The sequence below is a fragment of the Lucilia cuprina genome, chromosome 5 (genome assembly GCF_022045245.1).
Source record: "Lucilia cuprina isolate Lc7/37 chromosome 5, ASM2204524v1, whole genome shotgun sequence".
NCBI classification, from domain to species: domain Eukaryota; kingdom Metazoa; phylum Arthropoda; class Insecta; order Diptera; family Calliphoridae; genus Lucilia; species Lucilia cuprina.
In genome coordinates, this window is record NC_060953.1 from 28,335,856 (window position 1) to 28,350,225 (window position 14,370).

General features: G+C 29.1%; 1 protein-coding gene across 3 annotated transcripts in view; it reads right to left on the minus strand.

The window, feature by feature from the left end:
• The window catches only part of LOC111684114 (disco-interacting protein 2), a 229,272-nt gene that overhangs the window by 68,277 nt on the left and 146,625 nt on the right, over window positions 1-14,370 (minus strand). For all 3 annotated transcript variants that reach the window (XM_046952776.1, XM_046952777.1, XM_046952775.1), the window contains 2 exons: window positions 12,944-13,281; window positions 1,658-2,971 (listed from right to left, as the gene is read on the minus strand). In XM_046952776.1, the coding sequence (XP_046808732.1) occupies window positions 1,658-2,971; window positions 12,944-13,281 (1,652 nt within the window). The remainder of the gene's footprint in view (window positions 1-1,657; window positions 2,972-12,943; window positions 13,282-14,370) is intronic.

A 14,370-nucleotide genomic window follows, 5' to 3' on the forward strand; every position in this document is an offset into this window, starting at 1 on the left:
TTATCATAAACTAGTTTTTAAAAGAGTTTATTTGTCATGAAAAATCATAACAAATATTGTCGATCTAGCGTTTTTAAAACCATTTAGTTTGTCTTTCTCTTAACGATTTTGTGTAAATTTTTATTTTAATAATATTGTATCATAAAGTTTTAAAACAATAATATATTTTTAATGATCTTACATGTTTTGTTAACTTTAAATATCCATTTATTTATAGGAAAAATCAAAGTTACAATTATTTGTTTTTTAGTGTTTTGTTAGCGATTGAGATTTCAGCAAAAGAGCATTACCAATCTTTGTTTATAAACAAACAATTGGATTTCGCGTATTTTTTTGGATATTTTTTTGATTGAGAGTAAATTAAAAATTACTCTCTATCATAAAGTTACTGTATATTTCTTACAGGAAAGTACGCGAAAAGACCTATTATTGCGAGCGATAGTCAATTTCTTTACGTACAGCTTACGTACTTATGATTTTTAAAATTTAAAACTTCAAAAATGGAACTTTTTCACATCTTTTGCTCTAAAAAGTAAGTTAACGAAGTGATCGGGGAAAACTAAAAATATATTCATTAGGCTACAGCAATATTTTTGAAATCGTGATATCATACTTTTTGTGGCAGTTTTTGGAACAGCGCTAATATTGGCGTAATTATTTTTTTTAAATTTCAACTCCATCATCTGCATATCTGCGGCTAAAATACCGATTTTGGGCGACATTTTTTTATAGACCGAAAACTGCTGTACATATTTCAAATCTGACTTTAGTATACTGTTCTACAGGAAAATTTAAGATATATAAACTTAATTTGACAGAATTTAGATGCACTGTAAATGCATAAGAGCAAAAGAAAAAAATGCAATTTAAAAAAAATCAAAACCTGATTTTATCATTCGTAAATATAATATTCAATGCCCTTAAAAAAATTGTGTTAAAATTTTTAATTTTAATACTAAATGCACTTTTGAAGCATTATAAAAGTGTGAAATTAAGCTCATTCTTATTGATTTCACCTATAAAATCAATTACTAGAGCATGATCCTATAAATTCTACAGTTTCTGCTCTGTAAAAAATGTCGCTCAAATTCAGTGGTGTCCGCCTCAGCTATACAGAAGAAGGAGTTGGAATTTTGAAAAAATTATTACAGCATAGTATTCACTGATAATAAAACCTTCCAAAAAGATGTGATATCACAAAAACGGGAAACATTTTACATTTTGAAACGAAGCCTAATATTCATACTCTGTGGACTATAACAAAATTGGAAAATATATAAAAATATTGGCAAATATAACAGAATTGGTATATGAGAACCCCTGCATTTTTTGGTGTATTACTGTGAAACTATTTACACAAAACCAAAATTAGCATTTTCTCAGTATTTTTTTATGTCCAGCTTTTTTGTTTTGTAAAGCTTTTTAAAGGCTTTTTGTACAGCTTTTTGTGAATTGGAATCTGACAACCCTAGATGTCTATAATGTTTATATTACGACATTAACATTGCATGCAAACATCAACAAAAAAGCAAATAACCCTCCGTATAATTATTTTTTATAAGATTAATACAATTTTGTTTGTGTGTATAAATTTGTATGTGTTCATGTGTCATAATGTAGTTATTTAAACGATAACGGTTAATAATATATAATTTACCTTGATGAATTTCTCTAGGTTTTGGCAAATTTGTTACACATGTATGAGGACACATAAGAACATTTGCGGGATGCAAAGTACCATCTAAAAACCGTCGCCGTGCCTCGCAAAGATTTATTCCTCCCAGTGGGGTCTTAGGCAAATGATTTGGAGGAACCAGTGCTAAGCAGTATATTCCGACTTGATGTATAGAATCCACAGCTTGCAAAACTCTAGACATCCACTGAAAACTTTCTTCTTCGGAACAGTCAGGTCGTTGTTCTGCTATTACACAAACTCGTTCATCTCTTAACACTTTTATGCTAAACACTGCTATTCTTCCTCTATAAATAAAGCGCATAGGTTCTACAGCGAGAACTGTTGCGATTATATCGTCCGCATTATGTTTACGGCCAGTTACAGTCATTAACCCATCTCGTGAACCACATACGAATACAAGTCCTCCAGGACCTAAAAATCCTAAAAGCCCGGAACGGACATAATATTCATCACTGATTGGTTTCAGTTTTCCAATGACACCATCCTTTTCGGGTTCAGGTTCCTCTAAAAGAGGCTGGACCTTAAATGTGGTGTTTGTTAGACCTTCTAAACCAAAGTAACTGGATCCAGTTGATCCACTCGTAACACAAATTTCTCCAACTTGATCTGTTTTACAAAGAACTGGATTACCGTCAGATCTTACCACTACCATTGTTGCCGTAGGCATTACTTGTCCACAATCCTGAAGTGTTAGAGATGTTAGAGAATCCTCACTATCCACTCGTACAACACCGTGCGAAAGAGCGGCCATGGAAAGTACACCTCTTCCGGTTGCTGATTGATTAAAACCACTTGAAGATCTGCCAGGTCGACGAAGAGATACCGTAAAAACTTCTGAGCTACTAGCACAAGGACAAATAGCATCTGCTCTCAAGCCTTTTGATTGAAAAACATTTAAAAACTGATCACACGACGACAGCGACCAAGGATTTGCCCCATCAGCTACTAAAAGCATTCGCAGTGATGATAGTGATATATCCTTGTGATCTTTTGTTGCTAAGAGACCCCAATGTAAGTCTCGGCTTTTGACTAGACAGCATGACGCCCTGTGCTTTGTAATTAGCTGCATCCAAGAGGATGGCCTAAGTTTCATTAATGCGTATGGTATAAACAAAACATGCATCCCATTTAATACTGAAGTGAAAACCGCATGCCAAAGGCCAACTTCGCGTTTAAAATCTAAAACACATACCATTGTTTCACCTTCTGTGTAGTGACATGCCATAGTGAGAGCTCGGCAATGATTCATCATTGCTAATCTTGTAACGCTTACCCCTGTAATTAAAATAATAAAAATAATATTTTTTTAAGTTTTTAAATAGTTAATTAAAATAACACCATGCGAAATACTGTAAACGTTTTTCTGGTCATGAAATAAAACATTTAACTTTTAAACCCTAAAGTTGTCATTTGCTTTAATTTGTACTAATTATTATATTTCATTTCTTAAATATTAACTGACATTGATCTGTTATTGAAGTCACATTAATTTGACACTATATATAGAAATATCTGTAATTAAAAAAGGGGAATTATTAGAGGGAAGAATTAGAGTACTAAATTAGAGTCCACCTAAACAAGTATTTCTACAATCGTAAATATCCCTGCAGTGCGATGAACTAGTTCGACAACGGCGATATAAACAGCCACTAAAAACCACGACTATAGTGTTTTTAATCCACAAGCAATGTTATTTACTGTTGAATTTAACATGGGGATGTCATAGAGAGTGGCCGATTGGTTCAAATTCTCCAACAAAAATTAAAAAATCAGGAGAAAAAAATAATTCTCAGACAGAGGTTGAACTTGGTGTCTTTCAATTTGTACTGAGAAGCTCTTACTACTGAGCTACTGATCTCTTACTCAAAAACGGTGGTTTCACTCTTTAATGAACAACTCAAAATTGTTTGTCAAATTAAAAGTTGTTTTGTTTTCTCTGTCAAAATTCAAGGACTTTTCATATTTTCCACTGTTTCACTATTCCCAGAGGTCGTATGGGATTCTCTCACTCATATTTTCAGTTCAGCTTTTGTTGTGTCGAATAGTTTTGCGTTCGTCAGGTTAACTGCTTTGAGATTCCTTCCCTTTTAAGCTATTAAATTCGCTCTTTCATTACCGACTACTCCCGAGTGGGCTGGTACCCATATGATGTGAACCTTACCTCTGGGGAGATTCAGTTAAAGCTTTCTTATAATCCAATACGGTCTTAGATTTAGTTCTATCTGATATCGCCCTAATTGCGTTGTGGCTGTCGGTAAATATATTATATTTTTAAATTACGTGTAATAAAAATCAGTTTTCAAGTTACACACTATTTGATAATATGACTGTTTTAATGAAAAAAAATTATCAAGTTAATTTCGATTGCAAATCTTGATCTCAGTATAAGAAAACAATTAAGAGTTCTATATTCGGCTGTAACACACCATGGTGTGTTAAAAAAGCAGTCAGTATGATAAAGTCCTCTTTTACATCACTTTTTACGGGATAGATTCAATATTATAGGAAATTAAAAAAAAAATACCACCATTTGAAAATTAATTCAAAATGTTATAAAAAATTCAAAAAATACCTTTTGCAGAAGGAAAAAGTAACAAACAATCTCCATTAGTTTGTTCTCGTCTAATCATTACCAAAAATCTCCCTTTTATGGGTTCTCATCTAATTCTGAATTTACATAATTAATTTCATGTTTCTATTATAGAATATTCAAAAAGTACCCTTTGAAAGACGAAAAAGTACCAAAAAGTTCCCAATTATGGGTTCTCATCTAATTCAGACTCTACATACTTAATTTCATATTTCTAGGTTCAATAGTATCGAAAATTCAAAAAGTACTTTTTGAAAAATGAAAAAGTACCAAAAAGTTCCCTTTTATGGCTTCTAACTTAAGCCGGGCTCCACATCATGTTTCTAGCCAATAACAACACATTAGTGCTGCTTTCGCTCTGCTACTCTCACTTTGCTGCTCTCGCTCTGCCTTGTTTTTATAAACAAGAGTACAATAACAAATGTTACCGTATGATTATGTATTTTGTTTTTTGCAATTTCCTTCTGAACATGAAAAAAATCTCAATTTTTGATGAAATTTTCAGAGGTTGTCTCGGAAAAAATTTATGTAAAAAATGATATCCAATTCCTAAAAATATTTGATTTTGCTCATATGTAATATTATTTTTATTATTATTATTATTTGAAAATATTACAATTAAAATTTAATTATCTAAATTTCAATTATTTTCGGTTCAGTCTGTCACATACATATTTGCATATGTAAGTAAGAATTAAAATTAAATACTAAAAACAAAACAATAAAAAAGAAAATCATAATCTACATGATTTGACAAAGATAACAAAAAAGTTATTGCCAAGTTATTGCAGCGTACTAAAAAATTTCTACTTAGCTGGACAAATTAAATTTTAGCTTGAAACTGGACAAGCATCATAAAAGCTGGACAATCCAGCCAGGCGGGCAATCCTAGTGCCACATCTTTATAATATGCAAATACGTTTTTTTAGAAGGCCCACGAATCGAAGTTTTAGTATTTTTTTCTGCTTGTGGCTTTTTAATGTCTTATTAATTTTTGATTTTTATAAAATTTTTATTAAATTTTAAAAGTTTAAATTTGGTTTGATAGTTGAAAAAAATAATATAATTTATTATTACTTAGAAAAATATTTATTGCTACTACTTAAATATTAAACTGCAACATTGAAACATTTAAAAACTAGTGGCTTTACTACTGCTATTAAAAATTTTTTGATCACTACTTCATTGTGTGAAAAAATGTTTATATTCACAATCGATGTTGTATAGTTGTATCGTTGTATGTCGTATTTTTTTTACTATTGATTTGTTTTCGCTTCAAAAAAAAAATAGTAATTTTAAAAATTTTAATGATAGACAATGTTACAACGATACGGCATTGATTGTGAATTGGACAATAGTGTTTATCAATTGATAATATTTAAAATATAGTGCCAATAAATGACGATTTTTTTTTGGAAAAGTTGACGACATTTAATAATATAACTAACAATTTAATTTACGAACGAACAACGCACAATGGGGGTTCGCTGAACAAAATTTGTCATTAACTAAGCTACAATGTTTTGGTATAAATTATGGGTATCGATGGATAGAAGTAAGCTTCTAGATACGAAGTAAAAAAGAACAACTTGCACTTAATGAATTTGTTTTGTTAAATTTTCAAAACAAAATTTTTCAATATTTTATTTACAAAAAAATTATTACTTATTTTATTTATTACGATACTTCGTTCGGGTAGGACTAAATTTAGTGCATCTTCTGGAAGATCATAAAAATGTTCGCCTCTTTTTGCCTCTGAGGCATTTAGGCTATTGATTGATGAATTATTGGTCTTACATGAGAAGAGTAACTCTTATAAGTGTTTGGTAAAAATTTAAAGGTCTTTAAAGCCTAATACACCGGTATGTAAACCACATATTATTATGTTTGCGATTTTTTGTGAAAATATATGAAATAGAACTACTCTTCATATAATTCACTAGCCCTATATAACTTTCCCTGATAAATCCAAGATCTTCCAGAAGACGCACTAAATTTAGTCCTACCCGAACGAAGTATCGTAATAAATAAAATAAGTAATAATTTTTTTTTGTAAATAAAATATTGAAAAATTTTGTTTTGAAAATTTAACAAAACAAATTCATTAAGTGCAAGTTGTTCTTTTTTACTTCGTATCTAGAAGCCTACTTCTATCCATCGATACCCATAATTTATACCAAAACATTGTAGCTTAGTTAATGACAAATTTTGTTCAGCGAACCCCCATTGTGCGTTGTTCGTTCGTAAATTAAATTGTTAGTTATATAATTAAATGTCGTCAACTTTTTCAAAAAAAAATCGTCATTTATTGGCACTATATTTTAAATATTATCAATTGATAAACACTATTGTCCAATTCACAATCAATGCCGTATCGTTGTAACATTGTCTATCATTAAAATTTTTAAAATTACTATTTTTTTTTTTTTGAAGCGAAAACAAATCAATAGTAAAAAAAATACGACATACAACGATACAACTATACAACATCGATTGTGAATATAAACATTTTTTCACACAATGAAGTAGTGATCAAAAAAATTTTAATAGCAGTGAAAAAAATAATATAATTTATTATTACTTAGGAAAATATTTATTGCTACTACTTGAATATTAAACTGCAACATTGAAACATTTAAAAACTAGTGGCTACTAGTTTTTAAATGTTTCAATGTTGCAGTTTAATATTCAAGTAGTAGCAATAAATATTTTCCTAAGTAATAATAAATTATATTATTTTTTTCAACTATCAAACCAAATTTAAACTTTTAAAATTTAATAAAAATTTTATAAAAATCAAAAATTAATAAGACATTAAAAAGCCACAAGCAGAAAAAAATACTAAAACTTCGATTCGTGGGCCTTCTAAAAAAACGTATTTGCATATTATAAAGATGTGGCACTAGGATTGCCCGCCTGGCTGGATTGTCCAGCTTTTATGATGCTTGTCCAGTTTCAAGCTAAAATTTAATTTGTCCAGCTAAGTAGATAACTTGGTAATAACTTGGCAATAACTTTTTTGTTATCTTTGTCAAATCATGTAGATTATGATTTTCTTTTCTATCATCAAACTACACTAAATTGTTGTTTTTTTATTGTTTTGTTTTTAGTATTTAATTTTAATTCTTACTTACATATGCAAATATGTATGTGACAGACTGAACCGAAAATAATTGAATTTTAGATAATTAAATTTTAATTGTAATATTTTCAAATAATAATAATAATAAAATTATTCCGAGACAACCTCTGAAAATTTCATCAAAAATTGAGATTTTTTTCATGTTCAGAAGGAAATTGCAAAAAACAAAATACATAATCATACGGTAACTTTTGTACTCTTGTTTATAAAAACAAGGCAGAGCGAGAGCAGCAAAGTAAGAGTAGCAGAGCGAAAGCAGCACTAATGTGTTGTTATTGGCTAGAAACATGATGTGGAGCCCGGCTTAAGTTAGAAGCCATAAAAGGGAACTTTTTGGTACATTTTCATTTTTCAAAAAGTACTTTTTGAATTTTCGATACTATTGAACCTAGAAATATGAAATTAAGTATGTAGAGTCTGAATTAGATGAGAACCCATAAATGGGAACTTTTTGGTACTTTTTCGTCTTTCAAAGGGTACTTTTTGAATATTCTATAATAGGAACATGAAATTAAGTATGTAAATTCAGAATTAGATGAGAACCCATAAAAGGGAGATTTTTGGTAATGAACTAAGAAACATTAAGTATGTGTAGCCCGGACTAGACAAAAAAACATCAAAGGGGATTTTCGGTACTTTTTCGTTCTACAAAAGTTACTTGTTGAATTTTCTATAATATTGAACCTTGAAACATGAAATTAAGTATGTTGAGTCAAAATTAGGTGAGAACCGGAAAAAGTGAAATTTTTATTACTTTTTTGTTTTTAAAAGGTACTTTTTGAATTTTCTCTAATATTGAACCTAGAAATATGAAATTAAGTATGTAGAGTCTGAATTAGGTGAGAACCCATAAAATGGAACTTTTTGGTGCTTTTTCGTTTTTCAAAAGATACTTTTTGAATGTTATATGATATTGAACCTAGGAACATGAAATTAAGTATGTATTGCGCGGATCACACGAAAACAAATCGATGGGGATTTTTTGGTACTTTTTCGTTGTGCAAAAGGTACTTTTTGAATTTTCTATAATATTGACCTAAGGTACTTTTTGAATATTATATGAACCTAGGAACATGTAATTAAGTATGTAGAGTCGCAATTAGATGAGAACCGGAAAAAATTAACTTTTTGGTACTTTTTTTTTGTTTCTAAAAGGTGCTTTTCGAATTTTTGCTGATATTGAACCTAGAAATATGAAATTAAGTATGTAGAGTATGAGATGTTATTTGTCTTAAAATATCTAAAGGATAATGATGAGGCAATTTTGATATAAAAAATTAGTTTAGATTTCTAGAAGAAGTGTAAATCAATAAAATATAATTATGAAATGTTTAATCAATAGCATTAAAAAATACAAAATAGAGAATTATTAGAAAAAACGCACTGAGTGCTCTTTCAAGATCTTTAACTGCCAAAGGGAGGCGACTTGTATCCAAGGAAAACTATTGGACTCCTGATTTATCTTTTTCAAAATCTATATACGAACTAGGAGGAACACTGTGTTTAAATTTAGACCTCTAAACAGACCTTAGATTTCTTGGAACCAATGTAAAGTGAACTGTCGTGTAGTACAGGAAAAATACCTAATTTAGATATTTTAAAATAGAGGTAACGTAACGTCAACAAAAGCAATATTTTTCACCTAATACATACACTTATATATATTTAGAATCCAAATCAAGAATAACTATCAAGATCGAAATACGCCTACTGTATCTTGAAAATCAAGATTTTAGCATTTAATAGTTCTATAGTGGTATACGGTGATGTCCCCATACTTAGAGTGGCTAGGATGGTACTTAGTGTTAAATTTATTAAATAAGAATCAATATTATAAAATTCTAAATAAAATTTACACAACACTCCCCAAATAGATGGAGTATCCGTAATGTAGTTTTTGTTTATCAATACAAAATGGCCAAAAAACCCGGATTATTTTTGTTATAATATATAGATTTATACCTCACAAAACTTTTTTCTAGGTCCAAATTCATTGATTATCTAATATATCATGTACCCAATTCAAAATTACTTATTATTTTCGAAATTTAATGAAAGAAACGATGGATTTCATGTTAAGTCAAATATTGATAAGTTCTGATAGGTATGTAGGATAATAAATCGGTTAAGAAATTTCCAAATTTAGTCGTTCGACTACTAAAATATCTAAAAAATGTTATTCTAATATATAGGAGTAATGTATTGGTATTCTTAAAAATCGAAGAATGAAGATGTTGAAATACAGCACAATTTTGAATCAATTTTGAATCCATTGGTAATGAAATAAAAATGAGTATTACTAACAATTTTTATTAAATTTATTAATAACAATATATTAAAAAAATAAATAATTAATTTCCATGATACAACCATAAGAAGGTAGAATCACTAGGGAGAGTTTAAAATTATATGCCTTCTTATGTCAAATAACAGAAAAATAAAAAACAAAAATACGAATAATAACAAATGAGAATTGAGAAATATTTTGTTCATATTTGAAATACAGTAGAACAATTATATACTACATTACAGTGGAACATGGATATGCTTTGAATGTTTTTTTCTAAAACGTTGGAATCAATATTAGCAGCTGCATCAACTTCAACACTATTAATATTATAACTATTGGTTGAAATTTCGTCTTAAAGTATAAAAATGTAAAATACTTGAAGATCAAATTAAAATTGTAAAAAACAAGATTAAACAATTGTATCTATCGATCATATACATACACGAAATACATTACATATATATCTATGTACATAGTATTAAATTCGGCGAATTTACAGAAGACTATTAATTTAAAAACAATTTACCACATAATCTATTTGCATAAGAAAAAAATCATTTACTCCTTTTACTGGTTCAAGAGAAGGTGTCGCATTTGGCATTAGACGTGCACGTTTTGTGGCTTGATGCAGTTCAATATAATCGGAGTCATTGAAATGATGCATGCAAATCCAGGAGTGTTTCTTCAGCTCAACACCGCAAGCTTCACTCCATTCTCTAATTTTATTTTCGGGACATTTTATAAATCTTACGAGATTCTGTTCAAATGAACATTTACACAAACAACATTTAACACGCATGTTTCTTATATTTTTTTAAATTAAATTTAAATTATTTCTCAATTTAGTTTTAATGTTTGATGTTTTATTTCAATTGTACTTTAATTTTTTGTTTTACTATGAGTCTGACAATTCAAGGCATGTATAATTGACTTATTTTGTAATGATTCTACCTTTTATTGTTTTATTATGACTAATTTCCAATTATTCTGAATTTAAACAATCAAAAAACTTTTCAGTCAAGACTGCTAACTTTTCAGTTGCATCAGCCTGTTTTTTCACATCTGCAGTATTTTCCTTTATTATTTCATAACGATCTCCGATTTTTTTCATTAAATTTTTTTGCTGCGTCATCTGCTCCCTTTGTAGGTCAATTGCAGCACTCCGTTTGTTTGCTACCTCATCTACCATTGCCTCCTCTAAAGCCGTTAAAGTTTCGGACTGAAACGGTCCACCACCTGTGATTATTAAAGATTTATTATTTGCGGCAACATTTCTTTTAGTTCTTCCCTTCAAATCCGACCAAACCTGAAAATATTTATATATTACAACTAAAATTTTAAATGTTTAGTGAAATTTTATGTACCTTTTTCCACTCTACGACTTCTCTAGAAGGGGGACCAATGACATTCAACTTTGAGCATATTTCAGCCCAAAGTATTTCACTCTTACTTTTGTTGCCTCCAAAAATTTGCTTGTTGGAGGCAAGTTCCGGGAATTTTTTTTTAATTCGCTACACAACAGTTTAAATTGCTCGGTCGTAGTCTTCTTAAACCTTAAAAATTATAAATGATATAAGCAAGAGTGTTATATTCAACTACACCGAATCATAAATACCCACCATCAAAATCCTATATGGACTTAGAGAGATTTTCGAACCTATAAGACCTTATATGAAGAGTAAAATCAATCATGAAATGATCATTAAAATTTTGTACAGAGTTTTTAGCGGATTGCCGGAAAAATAATTAAATTTTTCTTAGAGAAATTATACTAAATATATGGAAAATAATCAAAATTAATCCTTAAAAATAATCAGCTAATTTTTTGATTAATTTTGATTTTTTTATTATTTACATTAATTCCAATTAATCCCTGATTATTTTTAGATTATTTTTAATCGTAATCAACAATTAATTAAAAAAATTGAAAATAATCGTTAATTAATCATTAATTTTACCTATTTAATAAAAATAATCTAATTAATAATGATTACGATTATTAATCATTATTTTACAGCTATGGTTTTAGCCCAATAGCTTTTCCTATTCAGACACTATTGTTCTTTTAATAGAGGGACCGACAATCGGAGTAGGTCATCTTGAATCTAATGATTCATTCCGTTATAAACAGAATGACATTCATATCTTGGTGGGTATTAAAATTATCATAATTTATGTACTTACGTTTTTTTCTCAATATTTTCCATTTTTTGTTTTTTAATATTTCGGTATTTAATTTTTATTTTATATTTCAAATCAGTATTGTTATATTTAAAAACTATGAAAACTGTAAAAAATTGTACTGTTTTTTTTTAATTTTTATATTTTTTAAGCCTTGTAATACCTTAAATGATAGTAACGTATATCGTAGACAAAAACCTCGTCACACAAACGAAAAAAATAATACGATTTAGTGATTGTAATTGTGACTGTTTACCATTTCCAAACGAGATGTTTTATTACTATTAAAATTAATTTTTTGTGACCGTCATAAATCTAAGGCCACATAACCACACATAATTATTTCCTAGTAATTTTTTATTACCATCATAAAACCATTTGCTGATTTTACGCTCGAATTTAACTCGAATTCAACTCGTTTTCCACACGATCGCAAGCGAGTTGAAATAACAAAAACGTGTAAATATGGCTAGGAAGAGAATACAATTTACTTTATGCCAAGTTTACTTAAATGAGACCCCAATATGCAATTTTCATATATAAATTGAATGACCCTTATTTTTAGGAATTCTTAAATTTGAGATCCACATCACTAGTTTTACGCTATTTCGCATTCTACATGTCTTTAAAAAAATAGAATCAATATGTCTATTCAATAATAACACATTGTTGCACATTAACACAAATTGTTTTTTTTTTTTTTTTTGTATTTCAATATAAATTTATTTTTATGAAAATTTGTAACAAATGTATTTGAATGCTATAAGTTACAAATGCAAAAGAATTTACTCGTAAAATGTTTTTATAAGCGTTACAAACGGCGACATATTTACTAAAATGGATCGAGTTTCCGAGATAAAACAGAATACATAAAATCTGTAGTAAAATGCGAAGCTTTAAAAAATAAAACAAAATATTGAAGCTTAAAAATCGTTGCAAGTAATTTGAAGCGTAGAATGCGAAGTAGGTATGAAAACCCGCAAAGTTTTAACTCAAAGACGCGTAGTGTGGACCTCCAGCTAAATTTAGATACATGATATTTACCCATAACACTTCCTTCCTTATCAGTTGTATACTCTATATATGCTGTCGCTGTATCTTCTACACGCATATTTCCAACAGTAAAATCTTTTGGTGGTTTTGGCAAATGCTCTGTAACAAACCACTGTAAACGAGGCCATCCTTTGAGTTTAGCAATTTCTCCGGTACTTGATTTAGGTAGACCTTTTAAGCAAGCTTCTGACGTAAGTGCCACGGTAATTCCACATGAGCTCAGAAGAAACCCAACTTGTTGCGGCGGAGTATCAGAACTTGACAAAGGTAATTCAATAGGAAGTGGAACTAGTCCCCGAAACATGCAACCGTACCATGCTGTTATAAAACTGAAACGAAAGAATGTTGCATTAAATATGTTAACTAATATGTTCACTGCGTACTTATAATAACATTTTTCTGACAGTATTTTTAGCATTTAAGATGACCACTTTTCTGGCCAAAACAAAAAATGTGTTCAAAAAATATTTTTATGGTGTTCTAGATCTATTAAGTGTTTAAGTGTAATGACAGAAATATATGCCAATTTACATAATTAAGAAATTTAAGTTTATAAAAAAATTATAAATATGAAGTAATTATTTTAAGCCTTTAAAATTTATCGAAAACATAATTTAAGGTTATTAATTCAATTTTTTTCTTCTTAAAGTATCTTACTGGGAAGGTGTCAGACTTTTTTAAATGCTTATATGAAGTTGGTGATCGTATAGATTTAATAAGTCATACCAAACATCCATGTTTTACGTATTCCCACATTCTTTTGGAGTCAGCTTTCTACGTTAAAGTAATTCCTTTTATATTTTACATACAAAATTAACTTTTAAGGCTCATAACTCCCCTAATAGAACGGATATTTTTTTGTCCTTTGTTGAAGTCACAAGGAAAAGTATTATCATGTGGTACAAACAAATTTTTAAAATTAGCTGGTTTAGAACGCTAGATTTATGCAAATCCCTTTTTTGTATACTAAAAAACACAACATTCTTGTTTACCCTACTCTAATTTATTTGGAATTATCCTTCTGTGTAAGCCTTTCACATTAAATTTAGTAAAGAAACATATTTTTTACAAGAAAAAAGAAAACTAAGCATGACTTACATTGGAAAAAAAACAAAACAACAAGTATGGTTGAGTAAAAATAAACGCGTCATGAAAAAGCACAAAATTGTTGTCCATGTGCATGACATTGTTATCTCAATATTGAAACCCTGTGATATATGCTGAATTTTACTATTCGAAATTAATATAGACATTAGATTTCGAAATAGAGCTTTTAGAGAGATTTTTGTTGCTATAATACTTCTTTATAATAAAGTTTACCACTGCTATTCTGGGTGTTAGTAAAGTAAAAATAAAAAAAGTAGTTTTCTAAAGGGAATAGGATCAATTATGAACCGATTTTCATAACATTTGGGGAG